This window comes from Carassius carassius, chromosome 36 (assembly GCF_963082965.1).
Source record: "Carassius carassius chromosome 36, fCarCar2.1, whole genome shotgun sequence".
NCBI classification, from domain to species: Eukaryota; Metazoa; Chordata; class Actinopteri; order Cypriniformes; family Cyprinidae; genus Carassius; species Carassius carassius.
This window is the reverse complement of record NC_081790.1, coordinates 27671048-27694694: the sequence shown is the minus strand read 5'-3', so window position 1 is coordinate 27694694 and position 23647 is coordinate 27671048. Positions and strand designations below refer to the sequence as shown.

Below are 23647 nucleotides of genomic sequence, written 5' to 3'. Positions count from 1 at the left end.
CTGTCAGAGATTAAATCTGACATTACCTTGACTAAAGGTCTGTGATAAAAGCTGTGAGTTGGGGCAAGATTTTCAATAAATAGTTATTTAAATTTCGATCTGTTCCTCACACAAAGCTATCTAGACTTTGGCTACATTCATGGTATTAATATGCCCTCTTTGGAGCAAGCGTCATCACTATGTACATCACTGTGAGTTAACAAAATGAATTTTTAAGTTTAAGTTTTCTGTGGAAGAAAGAAGGTCATAAGGGTGTGGAACAACATGAAGTTGAGTAAATAATTACAGCACTTTCATTTTTAGGTAAACTGTGCCTGTGCGTGTGATTTTTTTTTTGTTCACACTTGAATTATGAGAAGTGTAAACAGAGGTGACTTGACTTGCATGGCTCACAGTATTGTTTTCACAGCCTTTTATCACCAAAAAACATTTGCTTTGACTTGTAGTCAAATATATTTCTTAATATTTCCCTTTTTGCCTGTGGCAAAAGATGACTCTGTGATTGTCAAATTCCATGCTTATTATATGAAATTAGGATGTGATTCATAATTGCCCAATGGATCACAGAACAGATTTAAAAGGAAAAACTCTTAATTTGCAAAGTGTTGCAAAATAATGTAACCAGCAAAGAAAATAAAAGACAAAGAAAAGAAAACTACAGTAACAAAGGAATTGGGATGAACACTTGAACAAAACTGAATGACAGAAAGCAAATACTTGTCACAATATCACAATGCCTGTTTGAGCAAACTTTCCTGAACTGCTATCCGAATGCTGCCAAGAATGCCAGGAGGGCAAGGAACTAGTTCAGCAGTATGTCGGGTTCAGCCCACAAAGAGTAAACATCAGCGCAAAACAGCACTTCTGCACTTCACTCTCAAGGAAAGTTCATTAAACAAATATTTGAAAACAAATATTTTTTTGAGTTATCCTGATATTTTTCTGGCTAAATGTGAAGGAGGAAGTATGTTGTTCAAGGAACTTGTGAGTAGGGGAGCTTCTTTGAGACTTTTGTATACAGACATGTAAAATAAATCCGGTAACACTTCACTTAAAGCCTTTATGTATAATGTATTATAAAGGGTTGTTAATGTGTATAATGCATTATAATTATTCATAATGTGCATTATAATATGTTATATTTTGTTGTAAATAATTATGTAAATAACTTAAAATGCATACTGTAACAGTGAATTGATAAGTGTTATATTGTACTGTGGTCGCAATTATTGAGATTATGCAATGCGGTGCATTACAAAGCATAATTAATGCTTTAACACTTCTATAATGCATCATAAAAAAGTATTTAAAGTAAAGTATTAACATAAATGCTTCTTACAGTAATGAATCTACAGTGCCATGGAAACTTTGTGGCAGGAAAACACACATTGTTTGTGTTTGTTTGAAATTTAAATTGTTTGAAAATATATGGACTTTTGCATTGATTACTGATAAAATGTGGTCCGATCTTTATCTAAGCCAGTGATAGACAAACTAAATCTGACTTAAACCAATAACATGCACAGAAAAAAAGTATTGTTGCATGCAAGCAAAACCCTTTCTTATCTGTAAAGTAGGAGCATCACGGTTTAAAGCTGCTTTGCTGCTGCTTCAGGGCCTGGAAACACACAATGTTTCCACAACAATCAGTGAATTCAAATGTGCATCAAGATATTCATGACTTCAAGCTTAAGAGAGGCTTGGTGGTGCAATAAAACAATGACCCAAAGCACACAAGGAAATCTAATAAATGATGGCTGAAAAAGAAAAAAAGTGTGTTTTTCTGAGTCCCAACTTTAAGTTCATTGAGATGCATAACCTAAAAAGACTCTGCCATCAAGACAATAGTGAAGTATTGATCAACTGAAAGTTTACTTTAAAGATCTACAGGTGACTACATGCAAGGGTTCACTTTCCTTTTCCAAATGATTGATCAACATATGCAACAAAGATGTCAAAATTATTTTTGTGCTATTAGTTTAGTGTATAATTGAGAGTTAAATTAAGATCAGACCACATTTATTATGAGTAATCAATGCAGAAATCCTGATATTTTCAAAGCGTTCACAAACTTACTGCCTATTATGTAAATTATGTATGTTAGGTGAGTCATGTTCACTGCTGGCTGCCAATATTCCTGCTTTGTGCTGAAGTTTGACGATCATACCAAACCTGTTACAAAAAAAAACAACAAAAAACAAAACCAAAGGGCACACGGAGACATCAAAAGCCGGATTCACTTAGAAAGAAGTTAAGGCATTCCTTAAGATAAATTCCAAGCTGTTTGTGGAAGTAATGTTCGTTTCTTGAAAAATTCCTAATAAGTTCTCAAAGATTTTCTTAAGAAGAAAATCACAGGCCTCAAGAATACCACAATACCACAAACACGCTTTGTCACTTATAAATAAGTGAGCTCAAACCCACTAACAACTGTTAGCATTGCAATTCCTTGTGTAACATGTCTTTACAAAACAAGAATGACAACCGCTACTGTTTGAATTTACGAGACAGCATTATTCTGGCCATGTTTCAGTTTTTCATTTTGTGTAGATGAAATCGAAAGACAAACACCTGTGCTGGTGTTCAGCCACTGTGCATCTAATTGTTTTGATAGTATTTCATATTTTTAGATTTTTAAATATAATTCAGTGTGGTGCTACTGTACAATTGTAGCAAACTGTTCTCTTATTCAGTTTTGTATTATGGTAGATTTTGAACTTGGGTTAAGCAGTTTTGATGTAAACATGCAAAACAGTCTGCAGAGTTTTGGAGTGGGAATATAATTCATGCAATTTGAAAGATGTAGTTGTTGAATGCATTTGGTGCATTTGTCATAAATGATCTGGTGCTGTGCTCACTGTGTGAAGGGTTTAGAAAAAAATAAAAAACAGTACATGCTTATTTTTAAAAGAGTCTGTATCAGGATGGAGAGGTCTGAATAACCTAATACCCTATATATATATATATATAATTATTATTATTAACATTTTTTTTGAAGATTCTTTTTCAGAATTTGAATCCTTCTCAAGGTTGGTCTTAATTACATGCATGAATTTTGTAAAATATAAGTACAATGTATAAACACGTATGTAGGATATACAATAAGTGCATTGTATTAAGTTTAGGCCACGTAATATAAAGTGGGACCTACAAATAATTATTATTGGGGAGAAGAGCTGTCAAAAAGAGCAACTTTCTATATAAAAGAAAGAGCAAAATTTCTATATAAAAATATGCTTTAGAAATTGGACTGCAGAACAAAACTATTACACATTTCCGTAGTTATTGCCAAATTTGTCGTCAGCAAAATTAAAACAGTATGAATATACAACACAAAATGTATTATTTAATCGACTGTACAGTATGTGCATATATGTCGAATATGTTTTAGCCAAAAGAAACCATAAACTAAATGCCTTCATACTGTCTAAACGTCGGTACACCACAATGTTTTAGTTTAGGAGACAAATTAATTTCTAATTTCAAAGATTTTAGTATTAGTTGTCTGAAACCAGAGAAAACATAACATTATCGTGTGTCGTATTGAGACGCGCTCTTAAGTCTCTTCAGCTCAGGTCTCTCCTATTGTATAAATACTCCAGACTATATAATTCAGGTCAATCAAGTAGTATCTTACCCTCATGCGGCTGTGCTGTGTTCATAGTGTGTCTTTGGCTCTCTCTCTCCGAGCGCGTTTCTTTTATCAGCGCCGGAAAAAAATAAAAGGTGTCACCGCCGAGGGCAGGACATCAGGCTTCATGACGAATACAAACTGTTTCAATATCATCAGACCAGTGTCAGTGTGTAGCCTATATATTATATGCCTATGTTAGTATATAGGCTAAGTGTAGACTATGCATGTTTAATAATGCAACAGAGAGGACTGTAACTCCTGTAGTTTTAACATCTGTAGCCTGTTTTTTTGCGCTGTTTATCAAACATTGATAAAGTTTTTGTACATTTATCTATTTAAAAAAAAACCTACAATTAGCCTATTATAAAAGTATGTGCCTAAAAGTATTATACTCAACATTTTGTGCATTTTGTTAATCAGTTAACTTGTTCAAATACCTTTTCCCTAACCCCACCCTATTTCGTTTTAAGTGTTTAATTCACAAAATGTAAAACTGTATAACATTTGAGCGCCAATGTTTCAGCTACAAATGAAACTTCTACACTTTTCCACCAGGCAGCGCCATATAACCAGAGTAGTGTGTATGGCTCACGATGGGGGACAGAAAAATACTAAGTGCTAAATAAATAAAAAGCTTTTTTGTTACGGTAACAAACAATGATGCCTGTTTGAGAATACGAGTCAATTAGGCTGCTCGGACTGCAGGCAGATCTGTTTATTTTTTTCTGAAATCAGCTCAGGCAGACTGTCTACAATATTTGCAAGTGATCAAGTTATTTGAAACAGATAATAATAATAATAATAATAATAATAATAATAATAATAATAATAATAATAATAATAATAATAATAATAAAACAATTTAATATGATCATTCCATATTAATTATTTATTTATGTATTTATTTATTTTACTTTTTTGGAAAACATATGAATGTGCAAAAAATCTGATTTTTGTAGGCAGTCTGAACAAAGCCTTAGGCCTGGCTGCATAAATACCAGCCATGTCCTAAATGACGCACTGTGCACTGACTGCAGTATACTTATACATTCACTATGCACTCAACCGTATTGCGTATGAATTAAACAAGGATATTTTGTCGGAGTCTGATAGCCACTCCCCCTCTGCTATGTAATTAAAGCTGCGATAGTTGAGTGCATGAAGTGTCCAACATTCCACACTTTTTCAGTTAATTGAGTACATCATCCAGGTATTTAAAGTGCACTTTTTCTTTTTGGAATTTTCTGTGAAAACACACTCAGTTTTGCAAACAAAAATTAAAGTATTGAGAAAAATAAATGTGCTTTATGCAAACAAATATAAAGAATTGCAAAAGAAAATGAAGTATTGCAAGAAGACGTTTTGCAAACAAAAATAAGCAATTGCTAAATTTAAATGAAATAGCTTAAAAGCAATGATTTTGCAATACATATTTTCCATTGCCACATATATTAATTTATTTGCAACGCTGCTTTTATTTTGCGTTTCAGTCAAGTTGGTGCTTACGATACTGTTTTTCTCTTCGCGCTTCATGTTTCTGCGCATCTCACTTTCTGACACTGTTTTGACATGGGGGTAGAGTCAATGGAAAGGGGCTTGTACAATAGGCCTGGGCACACCTCCCTGGAAGTGATGTAATCAGACCGAGACGCAGATGCAGCTCACTGATTCAGGTACTGTCATGAGCAGAGGCAAGCGGGTGGATTGTTTCGTTTTATTTGCTAGCATAAAAACATGATTTGACTTGACTCAGGGAGATCATCTGTGACTTGACTAGTCTCAGGGAGATCATCTGTGACTTGACTCAGGGAGATCGTCTGTGACTTGAGTAGTCTCAGGGAGATCATCTGTGACATGAGTAGTCTCAGGGAGATCATCTGTGACATGAGTAGTCTCAAGGAGATCAGCTGTGACTTGACTTGATTCAGGGAGATCAGCTGTGACTTGACTAGTCTCAGGGAGATCATCTGTGACTTGACTAGTCTCAGGGAGATCATCTGTGACTTGACTAGTCTCAGGGAGATCATCTGTGACTTGACTAGTCTCAGGGAGATCATCTGTGACTTGACATGACTCAGGGAGATCATCTGTGACTTGACTAGTCTCAGGGAGATCATCTGTGACTTGACTAGTCTCAGGGAGTTCAGCTGTGACTTGACTAGTCTCAGGGAGATCATCTGTGACTTGACTAGTCTCAGGGAGTTCAGCTGTGACTTGACTAGTCTCAGGGAGATCCTCTGTGACTTGACTTGACTCAGGGAGATCAGCTGTGACTTGACTAGTCTCAGGGAGATCATCTGTGACTTGACTAGTCTCAGGGAGTTCAGCTTTGACTTGACTAGACTCAGGGAGATCATATGTGACTTGACTAGACTCAGGGAGATCATCTGTGACTTGACTAGTCTCAGGGAGATCATCTGTGACTTGACTAGTCTCAGGGAGATCATCTGTGACTTGACTTGACTCGGAGATCAGCTGTGACTTGGTTAGACTCAGGGAGATCAGCTGTGACTTGACTCAGGGAGATCAGCTGTGACTTGACTAGTCTCAAGGAGATCATCTGTGACTTGACTAGACTCAGGGAGTTCAGCTGTGACTTGACTAGTCTCAGGGAGATCATCTGTGACTTGATTAGTCTCAGGGAGATCATCTGTGACTTGACTAGTCTCAGGGAGTTCAGCTGTGACTTGACTAGTCTCAGGAGATCATCTGTGACTTGACTAGACTCAGGGAGATCATCTGTGACTTGACTAGACTCAGGGAGATCAGCTGTCAATTGACTAGACTCAGCGAGATCAGCTGTGACTTGACTCGGAGATCAGCTGTGACTTGATTTGACTCAGGGAGATCAGCTGTGACTTGACTAGACTCTGGGAGATCAGCTGTGACGTGACTAGACTCAGAGAGATCAGCTGTGACTTGACTTGACTCAGGGAGATCATCTGTGACTTGACTAGTCTCAGGGAGATCATCTGTGACTTGACTAGTCTCAGGGAGTTCAGCTGTGACTTGACTAGACTCAGGGAGATCATCTGTGACTTGACTAGACTCAGGGAGATCAGCTGTGACTTGATTTGACTCTGGGAGATCAGCTGTGACTTGACTAGACTCAGGGAGATCAGCTGTGACTTGACTTGACTCTGGGAGATCAGCTGTGACTTGACTAGTCTCAGGGAGATCATCTGTGACTTAATTTAGTCTCAGGGAGATCATATGTGACTTGACTTGACTCAGGGAGATCAGCTGTAACTTGACTAGACTCTTTGAGATCAGCTGTGACTTGACTAGACTCAGGGAGATCAGCTGTGACTTGACTCTGGGAGATCGTCTGTGACTTGACTAGTCTCAGGGAGATCATCTGTGACTTGACTAGTCTCAGGGAGATCAGCTGTGACCTGACTAGACTCAGGGAGATCAGCTGTGACTTGACTAGACTCAGGGAGATCAGCTGTGACTTGACTAGTCTCAGGGAGATTATCTGTGACTTGACTAGACTCAGGGAGATCAGCTGTGACTTGACTAGACTCTGGGAGATCATCTGTGACTTGACTTGACTCAGGGAGATCATCTGTGACTTGACTAGACTCAGGGAGATCAGCTGTGACTTGACTAGCCTCAGGGAGATCAGCTGTGACTTGACTAGACTCTGGTAGATCATCTGTGACTTGACTTGACTCAGGGAGATCATCTGTGACTTGACTAGAATCAGGGAGATCAGCTGTGACTTGACTAGCCTCAGGGAGATCATCTGTGACTTGACTAGACTCAGGGAGATCAGCTGTGACTTGACTAGCCTCAGGGAGATCATCTGTGACTTGACTAGACTCAGGGAGATCAGCTGTGACTTGACTTGACTCAGGGAGATCATCTGTGACTTGACTTGACTCAGGGAGATCATCTGTGACTTGACTAGACTCAGAGAGATCAGCTGTGACTTGAATAGCCTCAGGGAGATCATCTGTGACTTGACTAGACTCAGGGAGATCATCTGTGACTTGACTAGACTCAGGGAGATCATCTGTGACTTGACTAGACTCTGGGAGATCAGCTGTGACTTGACTAGCCTCAGGGAGATCAGCTGTGACTTGACTTGACTCAGGGAGATCATCTGTGACTTGACTAGACTCAGGGAGATCATCTGTGACTTGACTAGACTCTGGGAGATCAGCTGTGACTTGACTAGACTCAGGGAGATTCGCTGTGACTTGACCAGACTCAGGGAGATCAGCTGTGACTTGACTAGACTCTGGGAGATCAGCTGTGACTTGACTAGACTCAGGGGGATCAACTGTGACTTGACTAGACTCAGGGAAATCAGCTGTGACTTGACCAGTCTCAGGGCGATCAGCAGTGACTTGACTAGACTCAGGGAGATCAGCTGTGACTTGACCAGTCTCAGGGAGATCAGCAGTGACTTGACTAGACTCAGGGAGATCAGCTGTGACTTGACTAGACCCTGGGAGATCAGCTGTGACTTGACTAGACTCAGGGAGATCAGCTGTGACTTGATTAGTCTCAGGGAGATCATCTGTGACTTGATTAGTCTCAGGGAGATCATCTGTGACTTGACTTGACTCAGGGAGATCAGCTGTGGCTTGACTCTGGGAGATCAGCTGTGACTTGATTCTGGGAGATCATCTGTGACTTGACTAGTCTCAGGGAGATCATCTGTGACTTGACTAGTCTCAGGGAGATCATCTGTGACTTGACTAGTCTCAGGGAGATCAGCTGTGGCCTGACTAGACTCAGGGAGATCAGCTGTGACTTGACTAGACTCAGGGAGATCAGCTGTGACTTGACTGGACTCTGGGAGATCAGCTGTGACTTGACTAGACTCTGGGAGATCAGCTGTGACTTGACTAGACTCAGGGAGATCAGCTGTGACTTGACCAGTCTCAGGGAGATCAGCAGTGACTTGACTAGACTCAGGGAGATCAGCTGTGACTTGACTCGGAGATCAGCTGTGACTTGACTAGACTCAGGGAGATCAGCTGTGACTTGACTAGACTCTGGGAGATCAGCTGTGACTTGACTAGACTCAGGGAGATCAGCTGTGACTTGACCAGTCTCAGGGAGATCAGCAGTGACTTGACTAGACTCAGGGAGATCAGCTGTGACTTGACTCGGAGATCAGCTGTGGCCTGACTAGACTCAGGGAGATCAGCTGTGACTTGACTAGACTCAGGGAGATCAGCTGTGACTTGACCAGTCTCAGGGAGATCAGCAGTGACTTGACTAGACTCAGGGAGATCAGCTGTGACTTGACTCGGAGATCAGCTGTGACTTGACTGGACTCTGGGAGATCAGCTGTGACTTGACTAGACTCTGGGAGATCAGCTGTGACTTGACTAGACTCAGGGAGATCAGCTGTGACTTGACCAGTCTCAGGGAGATCAGCAGTGACTTGACTAGACTCAGGGAGATCAGCTGTGACTTGACTCGGAGATCAGCTGTGGCCTGACTAGACTCAGGGAGATCAGCTGTGACTTGACTAGACTCAGGGAGATCAGCTGTGACTTGACCAGTCTCAGGGAGATCAGCAGTGACTTGACTAGACTCAGGGAGATCAGCTGTGACTTGACTCGGAGATCAGCTGTGACTTGACTAGACTCAGGGAGATCAGCTGTGACTTGACCAGTCTCAGGGAGATCAGCAGTGACTTGACTAGACTCAGGGAGATCAGCTGTGACTTGACTCGGAGATCAGCTGTGACTTGACTAGACTCAGGGAAATCAGTTGTGACTTGACTAGTCTCAGGGAGATCATCTGTGACTTGACTAGTCTCAGGGAGTTCAGCTGTGACTTGACTTGACTCAGGGAGATCAGCTGTGACTTGACTAGTCTCAGGGAGATCATCTGTGACTTGACTAGTCTCAGGGAGATCATCTGTGACTTGAATAGACTCAGGGAGATCATCTGTGACTTGACTCAGGGAGATCAGCTGTGACTTGACGAGACTCTAAATACAATGTTTTTCCCGCCAACTGGTAACCCTGGCTGCCGAAATACAATTAAGCAAACTACCAGTGGGCGGGTTTCACAAACCAAAAATAGAGACCGACATTAGAGCCCAGAATGCACATTTCAAAGGAGAATAATTGACTGTAGCATTGTTTTTCAGATAAACAAACATGTTAACTTGTTTCTTAAATATATGCAAACATTTAATGGTATGTTTATGCTTTAGTTGAATCAAAAACTTACATACAGGACCATGACACTATTATTTGTTTATTTTGAATGTGTTTTAATTTTGAGACAATCACAATTAATATATGGACGAAAGGGGACATCATGAAAATGTTGGCAACTCAAAAGGTTTAATATGTGAATAAATTATTATTTTATTTTTAACTTACATCCAAGTTGTGGTGACAGCCAGGTCCCCTGAATTATTTTTAGAGTATGTTCGCCCGTCTTCTTCCCGATCTACGAACTGTGTTACAAACGGTCTCTGGGCTGGTGGCCATTTTAAGAAAAGTCACTAGGGCTTTAAAGTCCTCTGCCTTTCCCCCAGAGAAAGGAGATTCACATAACAAATGTCCCTTAAAAAAAATAAAAACACTCCCCCCACCGAAAATCCCAGCCAGTACGAGACTTGAACCCAGAACCTTTTGATAGGAAAACTCAGAAAATAGATGAACATGATCCTCAAAAGACAAGTTCTTTTGCCAAAACAGTATGCATGATTTGCCTGGAATGTTCTAGAAGCTGCTGGATCCAGGTGGGGCTTGTGATTCTGTAAAGAAGGAGGCGGGATCCATTTTCAGGCTTTATTAAAAGAGAATGTGGTCAAAACTGACAGGGTACAGAAAAACAGCAAACAGTAACAGCAGAGACAAGGCAAAAGAGTAATCCAGATAAACAGGCAATTGTCAGGGCAGGCTGCAAAAACAAGGAAATAGTCCAGGATCAAAACACAATAACACAGAAACATGGAAGGCAAGACAAAGGGAGGCTAAACATTTAATCACCAGTGAAGACAAAGAGTGTGTATGTTTCTTTTAAAAACCATGTGGGACAGCTGTGAACTGATGATGAGATTTGATGAGAGTCAGGTGATGCATTTGATGAGTCTGTGCAAAGGATTATGGGAAATAGAGTCCTGTGTAAAGTGGCAAGAGTCTGGAGTTGAGTGCCCTCTAGTGAAGCTCACGGGCACTTCAGCTAGAGATCCTGACACTATTATTTGTTTATTTTGAATGTGTTTTAATTTTGAGACAATCACAATTAATATATGGACGAAAGGGGACATCATGAAAATGTTGGCAACTCAAAAGGTTTAATATGTGAATAAATTATTATTTTATTTTTAACTTACATCCAAGTTGTGGTGACAGCCAGGTCCCCTGAATTATTTTTAGAGTGCATCTCAGTAGTTGTGTCCCAAATGAAGTACACTATATGTAGCCTACTCTGCCATCCAGTAGACTCTATGGGAATTTTATAAGCTTATTTTGTCAAACATCTGACTTTTTTCTCTTTATTAGGTCCATATGTTCTTGGAGGCATAACTATTTTTTGTGATAATTACATTTAAAGTAAACTGTACTTTTATAGACCTTCAAGACAAAAGAAAATCTTGTTAAAGTGCACTTTTTATAGCATATCTATACAAAAACAGCATGCTTGTTCATTCTGCAATGTTAAATTTATACCACTAGATGTCAGTAGCCACGCAGGCTGATAAAATGATACTTCTTCTTTAAGAAAGAGAGAGGGAGGGAGGGTGAGAGAGTTTTTTATTTGTATTTTTAAGGTGTATTACATGGTATTAAAGTTTTCTGGAAATATTCGGGATGTTTTCTTCACATTTTATTTGTCATTAAGAAAATGCCTTGTGCTTGCTAATCCACTGTCTCCCAAAAAAAAATTAAAAGTACTAGTATTTAATGAACAAATAGGCTTATGCTTAACAAGTTGGAAAATAAAATAAGTAGTAACATACTAAGTTGTAAGGAAGAAATGTGAAAGCGGCTTTTATTTACGGATGATTATTAATGTACAATTAAGTGCTAAGAATATGTATAAAATGTTAATGTTATAAAATAAATATAGTTTTAATGTCGATAGTGTAAAGTAAATAACGTTCAATAAGCCTTTAACCCGGAAAATATTTGTAAGAATATGCAGATATTTTCTATAAAAAAAAATCGGAAAATCCTACTATGGTAAAGGCTTGGCTTTGCATATTAATATGAATAAATCCGATGTGATGTTGAGTGGTAATCTTCTGGTGAAGGCTTTGCTGACGACTTGTTAATATTAATAACGTGATGCAAACGTTGCTCGGTAACCTCCAATGGCGAAGCTCTGGTTCATGAATATTAAGTAGCAAGTCTTCACCATAGTAGAATCGGCGGATTTGAGCGCCTGCGTGGACGCCTCATGGACAGAAGGGCGGGGATGAAGTTCAAGTTTAATGGTTAATGCTAACAAGTACATAAGAAACCTAAAAGGTCTTAAATTGAAGTTCACCGAGGCTCCATGATTGTGAGCACCGCACGCGCGAGCTTGAAGTCCCGGATCCATCTCGCGTGAGAGTCGAGCGCATCAAGTAACGCGCATGCAGACACTGATCACTATATTACATTGTTACACTATATTACATTGTTATTATCTGTAGTGTTATCCAGTATGAGGCTTTCTGGCTGCATGTGTTGGTGATTAATGCATCATGTGCACGGGTGCTTCTCTCTTTGCAGGTCACCATGGCTTTGATAAGATTGTTGACCAGACTGAGTGAATATGTGAACTTGAAACAAGGTTTGGAGTGTCTGGGAGCCAGTTGTCAGAGCAAGAGATTACAACAGCACACTGCAGCCCATTCATCTTCATGCAACTATCAGCTGCTGCCTGACTGCCTGGGTGAGAGACATGCATTCCCAGACAGCTGCATATACCAGAGTTTTAACATGTATCTCATTCTCAACCATATAATTAAAGATAGAGACAATGATCAAACCAGGGTTATTCTAGTTAACTAAAATTTGAATTTGCAATTTATTGCATTTGCAATAAAATGATTGTGAACCGAAATAGAATAAAATATACATATAAAACACTTAAACTAGTTTTATTATAGCTAATAAACATTTCTTATTTTCGTTAAGTTTCACTTGATGCACTAAAATAACTAAAACTGAAATCAAAATGAATAAAAACTATGTAAACATTTAAAAACAACGGAAGCAAATAAAAATTGACAGAAAAACAACTAAAATATAAATGAAAACAGAAAATATAAAAATAAAATCTAATTCAAAATATTAACAAAAATGATTTGATGGTGCTTAAACAACACTGGATCAAACAAGGAGTTTTAGATCAAAAACTGGCTGATGAATATATTTTGAGAACTACAACGTCCATTTATGTAATGCAATTCATGATAGCTTGATTATTTTAATTTACACTTTGATATATGTGCATCATTGCACAATTATATTAAAATGCATGCATGCATAATTAAAGTGAATGCTTGTAAAGAAGTCTACCGAATGCATGTATTTCTGCAGAGCTCAGCTATGGGGGTCTTGTGATGCACTTTGACTACGTGTGGCTGAGAGATCACTGCCGCTCGGCTTCATGCTACAACGCAAAAACGAACCAGCGTAACCTGGACACTGCCAGCATTGATCTGAACATCAGGCCTTCGAAGAGCAGAGCAGATGAGAACAGCCTCTTCCTCACATGTAAGTGCAGAACAAGGCTTGATCAGTTAAACTGCAACTCATTCAAGAGTACCACTGAATATGGAAACTAGTTCACCAAAGCAAAGTTATTTCTCAAAACATAAAAAGAACTGAATACCACCATAAAAGTAGGCTGAAGTCATTATTTAGTCATTTTGTCTCCTTTTTCCATGACTATATATTTATAACAGCAGCTCATATGACTCGTGTGCATAGCTTTCTACAGGAAAAGCTCAGTATTTAGTTATTATGCACTGATGAACCTAATCTAATGCCAAAATTCTGATTAATTTTCTCCAGGTCTGATGTGATGCCATGTATGTCTTTACTGACAGATATGGATTAGTGCCATTTTTGTTGTTGTTGATTTTGCAGCTTGATAGGTATGTTAACTTAAAAAAGTAGTAAAGTAATAGTAAAAAATAGTAAAGTAACCATTATACAATGAATCAGTGACTGTATTTCTTTTTTTTTTTTTAAATGCAATGTATATTTTTTTTTGCAATGATCATATGAGGCTGATATGCTCTTTTTAGATGAGATCGAGATCCATGTGATTTATAATTCTTTTCTTGTCTGACTCGTCTGATTGGTTGGCTTCCATTTATTTATTCCTCATTTCCTGGTAAACATCCTTTCAGAATTGATTCAGAATCACTGAACGTGTCACCTTTACATAGCGTTCACGGTTTTCTGCAAGATCGCTTAATGTTGGCTTTGGAAGATAAGTCGACTTCTTCATGTTTCAGTCCTGGTCCCAGTGTGCTAAGATAAGTTTAACGCTCTTCCCAAACAAAGATGGATATCTCTTTCCTAAGTAAAGATACAACTCTGTGAGAAACCTTTGACTCTTACGAAACTCAGCAGACACTGGTGAGATTCACTTTTCAGGCAGCGTAACTTTATTATAACACTAAGTTACATAGTAACAGAATTCCACCCTTTCTAGTGACTCTTGTGTCTGTGTTACTTTGGCCCTCGATTGATTGTGTCCGTCGACTGGTGAAATATTTGGTGTTAAGTGGTGTTAACTGTCCTGACATTAGCTTTTTATCAATATTTTTCAATATATTTCCCTTTTTTAAGTTGATATAAAATCAAAATGGGCCCAGGTTACTTTCTTAAAACCTTCTAATATTACTGTGCTCAATTCATTTAGGATTATACCAAAGAAAAACTTGGGCTGCATTCAATACAACAGCTGTTGCATTAAACATTTTAATTCTTGTCAAAAATATTTTTGTGGTCACACTTTAGTTTAGGGACCAATTCTCACTATTAACTAATTATTACTATGACTTTTGCCTTAATAAACTCTTAATTTGCTGTTTATTAGTGAGAAAGGTTGTTGTTAAGTTTAGCTATGGAATAGATTAAGAGATCTAAAATATGATCATGCAGAATAAAACTTTATAAGTACTAATAATCAGCCAATATGCTAGTAATATGGATCCAAATAAACAACTAGTTAATAGTAAGAATTGCTCCCTAAAGTATTACCGTATTTATTTGTATAGCACTTTTAACAAATAGTTTTTAAAAAGCAGCTTTTCAGAAAATCAGATTTTAAATTCTAAAGCCCTGTTTGGACAGGACTTTTGTGTACTGTGAGATTTTAATCCAGTCTGACTCTGCCAAGTCTGTGTTTTTCTCATCTAACCTCTGTAAAAAAAATCAGAGCAAAAGACTTACGGTTTCTGTTGTAAATATAATAAATATTTATATTTATATAAATAGTATAAAATGTAAATATATTTAAATATTCGAGAGCCAAATCACAGGAGTTTAAAGACTGACCCTTTTAATATCAGCATCAGGGAAGATATCATATGCCTAGATTTCTCTACTTATTTATGTGGGTTTATTATAAGCTGCCACTTGCAATGTGTTTTTACAATTTTTTTTTAATAACTTGAAATGATGTAAAAATTGTAGACTTAAAGATATCTATAAAAGCACACTCCCACCTCTGCTGTTCCACCAAGGGATAGTTCGCCCAAAAATGATCCAAATGTTGTTGTGTAAGAAATATTGAGATATGTCTCTGGTTCTTCAATATTCTGTTTCTTCACTGGTGTTCTGTAGAAGAAAGAAAGTCATGGAAGTATGCAATCCGTGTGATATTATTAATTTGAGCTTTAAAAGATAATGTGCTAACCATGATGACACCCAAACTTTTAACCGGAGAGGAAGGACAGATTGCGGTATTGTCAATGTGTAAAGAGAAACAATTAGATTTAGACACAACACATGTAGTGCCAACAAGCAGGGTCTTAGTTTTATTGCAATGTACCTTCAAGAAGTTCACTGAAAGCCAATCTTTAATTTCAGCAAAACAGCTCAACAAAAATGGCGGAGGAAAAGAACCGGTGGGTTTGGCAGACAGGTAAAGTTGGGTGTCATCCGCATAACAGTGAAAATTAATACCATATTTCCTTAAAATATAACCAAGAGGGAGCCTATATATAGTGAAAAGAAACGGGCCCAAAACAGAACCCTGAGGAACACCAGTGGTGACTGTAGATATTCTTGAACCAAAATGCTGACTGCGATTAGATAGATATGACCTAAACGAAGACAGAGCAGTGCCAGTAATACCAATGGAAGCTAATCTGTCAAGAAGTAAGTTATTTGAGACAGTATCAAAGGCAGCGCTCAAGTCAAGAAGGACAAGTATAGTTAAAAGCCCAGAGTCAGCTGCCAACAGTAGATCATTGGTTATTCTGACAAGAGCAGTCTCAGTGCTATGGTGGGGACGAAAACCAGATTGGAATTGTTCATACAAGTTATTATTGGACAGATGTTCATGAATTTGAATTGCAATACACTTTTCAACTACTTCAGAGACAAATGGTAAATTTTAAATTGGACAAATATTTTCAAAATTAAATGGATCACCCCCTAGTTTCTTAAGTATGGGTGTAATAATAGCAGATTTAAGAGAAAGAGATAAACAACCAGGACCAAGTGAAGCATGAACAATTTTAGTAATCAACTGCAAAAGGGCTGGTAAACAAGCTTTTACTAAAGGAGCTGGTAGAGGGTCTAACTGACTGTCGAAGATTTCGATTTACCTATCAGACCCACTATATCTGAAATAGTTGGTAGTGTAAAGTTAGAGAAAACAGAGTGGGGAGGTGTGACAGTGATAGACTGACAGGAGTCATTGTGAAGAGTACCAGTAATTGCCGATGTAAATTTTTAACCTTAGATGTAAAAAAAAGTCAAAAAGCGATCACATAAGTCAGTGGAATACATATCAGTGGTTGTTTACCACCAAGAAAAGAGACCTAGAGTTCCCATTGCTAACTCCAATTACGTTGGAGTAGTAATCGGATTTAGCTTTAGTCAGTGCATTTTTATATTTTTGAATATGTTTAGCATACATTTCTTTATGAACAGTAAGGCCAGACCTGATGTACAGCCACTCTAACCTATGGCCTTTAGTTTTAAGTTCACACAGTTCAGGTGTAAACCAAGGAGCTGAATGTACAATAGAAACAGTTCGAGTTTTCACAGGTGCAAATCTAAAATCATGTTCAGTCCCTCATCATATTATTTTACCAGTTCATCAACAGTAGAGAAATCTGATTTACTGGAGAATTTGGCAAGTTCATCAGCGAAAGTAGGCAAATCAATGTTCTTAATATTCCAAAATGTAATCGGGGGACACAGTTTTACCTTAAAAATAGCCAGTCGGTACAAAATGACACCAGAAAGTGATCTGATATGGATAGATCCGAAACAGTACAATTAAACGATGTTATACCAGAGCAGCAAACAAGATCAAGAGTATGCTAGGTCCGCTAAAGCGGTTTAAATCAGTATTTTTATCAGCTTTAGGGTTTCATATAGTATACTGTATCTCCTAATGGAGTAATTTCCTCCAGGGCCAGATGGACACGTCACACGGTACACTCTCACATGGCTGGCCCAGAACAGCTACGAGGGCCAGAAGAGAAGCGCAGTGCAACCTCGTATCCTGTGGAGCGCTGATATCTACTCCAGCGCTCGGGTGCCTTCTGCTAGTTGGGACAAGTTCATGAGCTGCGACGAGGAGCTGAAGAACTTCCTCAACAACTTCCTGCTTTACGGAATTGCCTTCGTGGAAGGCGTCCCACCAACACTAGAAGCTACTGAAACGGTGACCCAAAGAGTGAGCCTCATCAGGTCAGGGCCAGTGTGTGACGCCTCTGAAATAAGTCAATTAAATCATTCAGACTTGAATGTTATAGATTGTTGTCACCAGCTTCACATCATCCATTTTTTTTTACTTTTGTGAAAACCAAAAACAGCTAAGAATGTTGTACACAAGCCACATATGCTGGTTTTATGATGCATTTGTGTTTTAGTGTGTTTTAGGGTTAGGGTTAAAATCTCACACACTAGGAAAATAGGTCAGGGAACACATGGCATGGGAACCAAACCTAACCTAAGCTAACCTGGACACAATGTACAAACCTAATTCTGACACAGCTGGGACATGTAGAAAGATAACTTCAGTGGAGCTGCAGTCCACAGAAGAGATATAGTCATACAGGTTTTGGCATGACTTGAGATGGAGTAAATTACAACAGAAAACATGAATGGATTTATAATAGTAATGCCAGAGTTACCAAACATTTAATACTGTTTACAGCTGCTTATGAAGCCTCTCAAGAGGCGTTACATGCATACGCTAAGCAGTTGACCAATCAGAGCAGACTGGGCTTTTTGGGAAGAGACAGGAACTAAGAGTGTTTTAAGGTAGTGAGTGAATAAAGGTGCTCCAGCAATGTCAAATATGAGAAGAATTATGTGTTTTTTTCATTTTACATCATATACATTTACTCTAGGACAACCCCTAAAATTAAATTATGAGCTCAAATGAGCATAATGTGGGCACTTCAGTCTCTCTGTGTCCATTGTGTCCACATGGGCTGCTTGATAGTCAAGAAAAATGAATGTGATATGATAAATGAAGTTAAAATGAAAACATTGATGCATTCATACTTTTGCGCGCACACGTATGCCTTGCACACAGTTTATTGTCTGCCATCTGCTTCACCATAAACTTTAATAATTATTATAATCACTGAGTGACATGCATATCGTGCAGCCCTTGTCTCCAGGAAGGAGAACCATGTCATTCCTTTTTTGATGATTAATTTAGAAGGTTATAATAATAGTTTTTCCTCATTAAGATGAAGCAACTCTTTGTTTCCAGGGAGACCATGTATGGGCGGATGTGGAACTTCACTTCAGATTTCTCTCGTGGAGATACAGCCTACACAAAGCTGGCACTGGACCGCCACACCGACACCTCATACTTCCAAGAACCCTGCGGGTAAACCGGAAAATCGAAGTTAGGCTTCAATTAGCCACGAAAGGCCAAATGTGTGTCTGTCAGATCAGGTTTCCGTAGTGCATGCTTAGTCAGTCGGCAGGGAGTCACATTCACATCCTCTCTGTTCTGTTACAAGAGCTTTAATCAACTAATGACCACACAAGGAACCTAAGATAACCCGTTTGACAGATTTGCGTTTACTTTTACATTTTTCTACTCATTTGTAAGTCAATACCATTCACTATAAACGGAAACCAAACACTATAGTACTTATTATTAGCTTAATGTTATCTTAATGTTTTGTTTTCCACAAATTGTTAAACTTTTAACAGCTACTCTGTGAAATGTTGCAGGAAATATTAGACTTGCAGCACATAACAAATATTGTTATGATTGTAAAGACACAATTATTTGTGACTCTGCAGCACAAAAGCAGTCTGAAGTCTCTGGGGTATATTTGTAGCAATAGCCAAAAAAACATTGTAGGCTATGTGTCAAAATTATAGATTATTCTTTGCCAAAAATCATTAGGATATTAAGTAAAGATCAAGTTCCATTAATATATTTTGTACATTTTCTAGAGTAAATATATCAAAACTTAATTTTTGATTTGTAATATGCATTGCTTAGAAAACTTCAGATTTCAGATTTTCTAATAGTTGTATCTCAGACAAATATTGTTCGATCCTAACAAACCATACATCAATGGAAAGCTTATTTATTCAGCTTTCAGGTGACAAATTGACCCTTATGACTGGTTTCGTGGTTCAGGCTCACATTTATTGTTGGTATCTATGATTTAGTTATTATGTCAAGAAGTAGAAATAAAAATAAACTGAAAAATGCCATTTGCATAATGGTTAGAAGATACTTAACAAAAAAAAATTCAAACAATCAAGTGTGATTTTATATTGTGCAAGCAAAATATGCCCGTGGAGACATTTATGAAATTCTGTTCTGCTTCGCTAAAGCTAATGTTTGTTTAGACATAATTTGTCCTCAACTGGGAAACTTGCAAAGTGGTGTATAGCATGACATTTGGGATGCATCATTCTGTCGAATAAAAAAAGCATGTTATTTCTGTGCCATTAGCAACATTAATACATGACTGCAAACATGGCCACAAACTGGCGTGGACTTCTTTATGTGTACTCACCTTCCCGATCTCTCAGATCTTTTGTGACTTTAGTTGTACCATCATGGGATGAAGAGCTTTATGGTTTGAGGGCTCTGAGTCTTTGGTATACTTTACCTCTTGATATATGTAATATTTCTAATTTGTCTTAAAAATTATTTTTTTAGCTTATTCTGATTGATATAGTCTTGTGTATTATTTTGCATTGTTTCTTGTCATTTATTGTTTATGTACTGGACATACAGTACAGACCAAAAGTTTGGAAACATTACTATTTTTAATGTTTTTGAAAGAAGTTTCTTCTGCGCATCAAGCCTGCATTTATTTGATCAAAAATACCGAAAAAACTGTAATATTGTGAAATATTATTACAACTTAAAGTAATAGTTTTCTATTTGATTCAGCTTTGCATCACAGAAATAAATGATCATTTAAAGTATAATAAATTTAAAAACAATTATTTTAAATTGTAATAATATATCACAATATTACATTTTTTTCTGTATTTTTGATCAAATAAATGCAGGCTTGATGAGCAGAAGAAACTTCTTTCAAAAACATTAAAAACAGTAATGTCTCCAAACTTTTGGTCTGTACTGTAAATAAAACAAATAATTATTTTTATTATTTTTTAATGGTGACTATGGTCCACGTCCTGCTCACATGCTGCTTTTAATACCTTGTTTTGCTCCGTAAGCATCCAGGTGTTTCACTGTCTGAGACATGAAGGAACAGGGGGCAGAACTCTGCTCGTGGACGCTTTCCACGCTGCTGACGCGGTTCTCCAGCGAACGCCCGACAACTTTGAGCTGCTTTCACACGTGCCCATCAAACACGAGTATGTGGAGAACCTGAGTGAGCATCGCAACCACATGATCGGCATCGGCCCCGTGATCAACGTCTATCCGTGGAACAACGAGGTGTACATGATTCGGTATGAAACCTGCAGCTGAAAACTATCGTGTCATTCATCTTCCCTTATAATATAATGTTTTTTGCACCATTTTATTTGTGAACCTGCAGCACAAAAGCAATCTTAAGTCTCTTGGTTATATTTGTAGCTATATATGGGTAAAAATTATAGATTTTTCTTTTATGCCAAAAATCATTAAGATATTAAGTAAAGATCATGTTCCATGAAGATATTTTGTAAATTTCCTACTGTAAAAATTATATTTCAAAACATAATTTTTTTATTAGTAATATGTATTGCTAAGAACTTCACTTGGAACAAATTTAAAGATGATTTTCTCAATATTTCGATTTTTTTGCACGCTCAGATTCCAGATTTTCAAATAGTTGTATCTCAGACAAATATTGTCATATCATAACAAACAATACATCAATGGAAATATTATTTATTCAGCTTTTATGTGATGTATAAATGTCAATTTTGAAAAATTTACCCTTATGACTGGTTTTGTGTTCCACGCTCACATTTTATTATTATTTGTTTACTTCTGCCATGCACCCTTTGAGCTATAATTCATTAGATGTAGTTTGTTATGTCAGTTACATATTTTATGTGTTTATAGTGCCTCTGTGGTTGCATATTTAGATGTACCAACAACATTTATTCCTAAAAGTGTGTGTGAGATAAGAGAAAGAGGCTAAATGTATTTTATCCGGGTCAAAACTGACCCGAACACAAAAGGTGTAAGAATTTAGTTTAAATGGTTATATCTCTTCTTTATAAAAAAAAGAAAAATAAGTTTTAATCCATTTGCAAAGTCATTTCCTGTATTGGAAGGTCAGAACTGAACTGAATGCAATGAGGTTATTAAGTTATTAAAGGAAATTAATTTCCTAATGTTATTAATAAACTTAAAGGTTCTGCTGCATTTCGTCCAGTTTTGTTTGAGGTGTGTTTTCTTGTTTTGCAGGTATAATAACTATGACCGTTCTGTTATTAACACAGTCCCTCATGATGTGGTGCGTCGCTGGTACACGGCTCACAGACAGCTCACCGCTGAACTCAGGAGACCAGACAATGAGCTGTGGGTCAAACTCAAACCAGGGAAGGTATGCTGCACATCTCCACTACAAACATGACTGGGTCCTGTTTTATCATTTAAAAAAAGCATAACAAGCTTTTTGCATTTGACATCATGAGAGATAAAGACATTGCAAAGTACATGCCTGAAGTAGATTGAAACGGAAACCCTGAACTGTGTCACATTTGATACACGAACATCCACCACATGTATGTGAATCAGATTGGATAGTTTATGCCGCATCTAAACCGAACTTTCAGTATAAGATTGGATTTGTTGCTTAAAATCAGTGCATGTAAACATATCTACTGTTGTTTTCTCCAAGGTCCTGTTCATCGATAACTGGCGTGTTCTTCACGGCAGAGAGTCGTTCACCGGCCTGCGGCAGCTGTGTGGATGCTATCTGACGCGTGACGATGTGCTGAACACCGCTCGCTCTCTGGGTCTCCAGGCCTGAGCGCTTAATGCTAAACTACCCAACCATCATTTACCAAAAAACACCTTGATTTCTCAAGCGTTAGGACAGCAGAGGATCACAACAGTATTACTTTAGTATTACCAATCATCCCAGCTAGCTCTTTGTTTGAAGGATTTTATGATCTTAATTAAATAAGTTTGTTGTAGAGGATGCATCTTTTGATCCATAATGATTTCTTTCCACAAAAAAACAGATGGTAGTACTTTAATTTAAATGATATATATATATATATGTTTTAGAAATGGTCAGGACATGCATTACCTCAAGAGAATATGAGGTGAAAAGGCACTTATTTCAAAAAGGGTTATGCTATAATGTCTGTTTTTAAGGTTTTGTTCACACAGACAGACTGAAAGATTAAATCAGAAGATCCTTTGTTTCGCAGAATGATGTCTGAATCGTGGAAATGGTTCACACCAGCATGATAATGTCCTGATTATTTACTCACCCCGAGGCGATCCATGGTGTATTGTTCTTTCTTACTTCAGCGGAAGAGAAATAAAACGTGAAATAGATTTTTTATCATCTAATGTAAGTGAATGGTGCTCATTGTAAACCATTTTCAACGGACCACAATCTGTATCTAGGCAGATTCAAACTAATCCGCATGACCCTAGCTGACCAACACAAGTCCTCTCCAGTGAAGTGATCAGATAATTTGAGAAAAAAATCAAGAATGATATACTCTTTAACTACAAATGTTGGCATTGGTCCAGCTTGTGTCACACTTGCATGTTGTGAGGATCATGCATGACAAAGGCAAAAAGTTGTTGATTTTGTGCCTGTTTAATTTTCACAATAACAGTTGTCTCAAATTAAATTGATACTGTGAACTGTTCCTTTAAATGGTTGTCAAAGCTGGTTATTTCTTTGGGTTTGTGCCTTAACTAGTGATATGGGAATGCATGGTTGAGATAATGTTTAAATGCACATGCTGTATTGCATTAATCTTTGCGAGCGTTTATTTCTTTTTTAAATTTTATCTGTAGTATTCTAACATCCTGTTTCCTATATAAAATGATCTCAAATGAATGTATGCACAAAAATACCAATATTACCTCTAGAAAATAATTTCATCTCCTTGCATTGTTTGTCTTGTTGACTTTATTCTTACTACTTTTTGATTATTTAATTTTAGTTTACACAAGGAACTTACTGTTTGGTTAACACTACACAATGCACATAATAAAATACAATAAATATACACGAGTGCAGGAGGTAGAGGAAAAAAATCACATTTTAAAATGTAAAGGTGTAGTTTTAACCAAGGTATGTTTTCGTTTCGTTATTGATTTTTATTCATATTACCTCCACCCTTCCAGAACATGTTTTCTATCTAGACTAGCCTACTACTCTAGTTCACTTGAACCACAAATTGCTTGTGA

At 37.5% G+C, this 23647-nt stretch overlaps 2 protein-coding genes across 3 annotated transcripts in view; one reads left to right on the top strand and one right to left on the bottom strand.

The window, feature by feature from the left end:
• LOC132116813 (5-hydroxytryptamine receptor 2A-like) overlaps positions 1-3684 on the bottom strand; it is a 13226-nt gene extending 9542 nt beyond the window's left edge. The window contains exon 1 of the mRNA XM_059525677.1: positions 3638-3684. The gene's annotated coding sequence lies outside the window, so the exon portion shown is untranslated. The remainder of the gene's footprint in view (positions 1-3637) is intronic.
• An 8338-nt stretch (positions 3685-12022) lies between these two features.
• Positions 12023-23353, top strand: LOC132117515 (trimethyllysine dioxygenase, mitochondrial-like). Of its 2 annotated transcripts, none has more exons than XM_059526846.1 (8): positions 12023-12191; positions 12340-12502; positions 13153-13329; positions 17220-17499; positions 18536-18655; positions 20488-20724; positions 21674-21812; positions 22110-23353. In XM_059526846.1, the coding sequence occupies exons 2-8, from the start codon at positions 12346-12348 to the stop codon at positions 22239-22241; spliced, it is 1242 nt and encodes a 413-aa protein (XP_059382829.1). In that variant the 5' UTR covers positions 12023-12191; positions 12340-12345; the 3' UTR covers positions 22242-23353. The 2 variants fall into 2 exon arrangements, with proteins under 2 accessions (XP_059382829.1, XP_059382830.1); XM_059526847.1 differs by having other exon boundaries at positions 12025-12171.
• The last annotated feature ends 294 nt before the right edge of the window (positions 23354-23647 follow it).

What these genes read in the sequence shown, in the direction of transcription:
- LOC132117515 (XM_059526846.1), top strand. Translation starts at nt 12,346, where the DNA reads ATGGCTTTGATAAGATTGTTGACCAGACTGAGTGAATATGTGAACTTG. An exon ending in CAAAGAGTGAGCCTCATCAG is followed by an intron (nt 17,500 to 18,535) that starts GTCAGGGCCAGT and finishes CTTTGTTTCCAG; the next exon opens with GGAGACCATGTATGGGCGGA. An exon ending in TCAAACTCAAACCAGGGAAG is followed by an intron (nt 21,813 to 22,109) that starts GTATGCTGCACA and finishes GTTTTCTCCAAG; the next exon opens with GTCCTGTTCATCGATAACTG.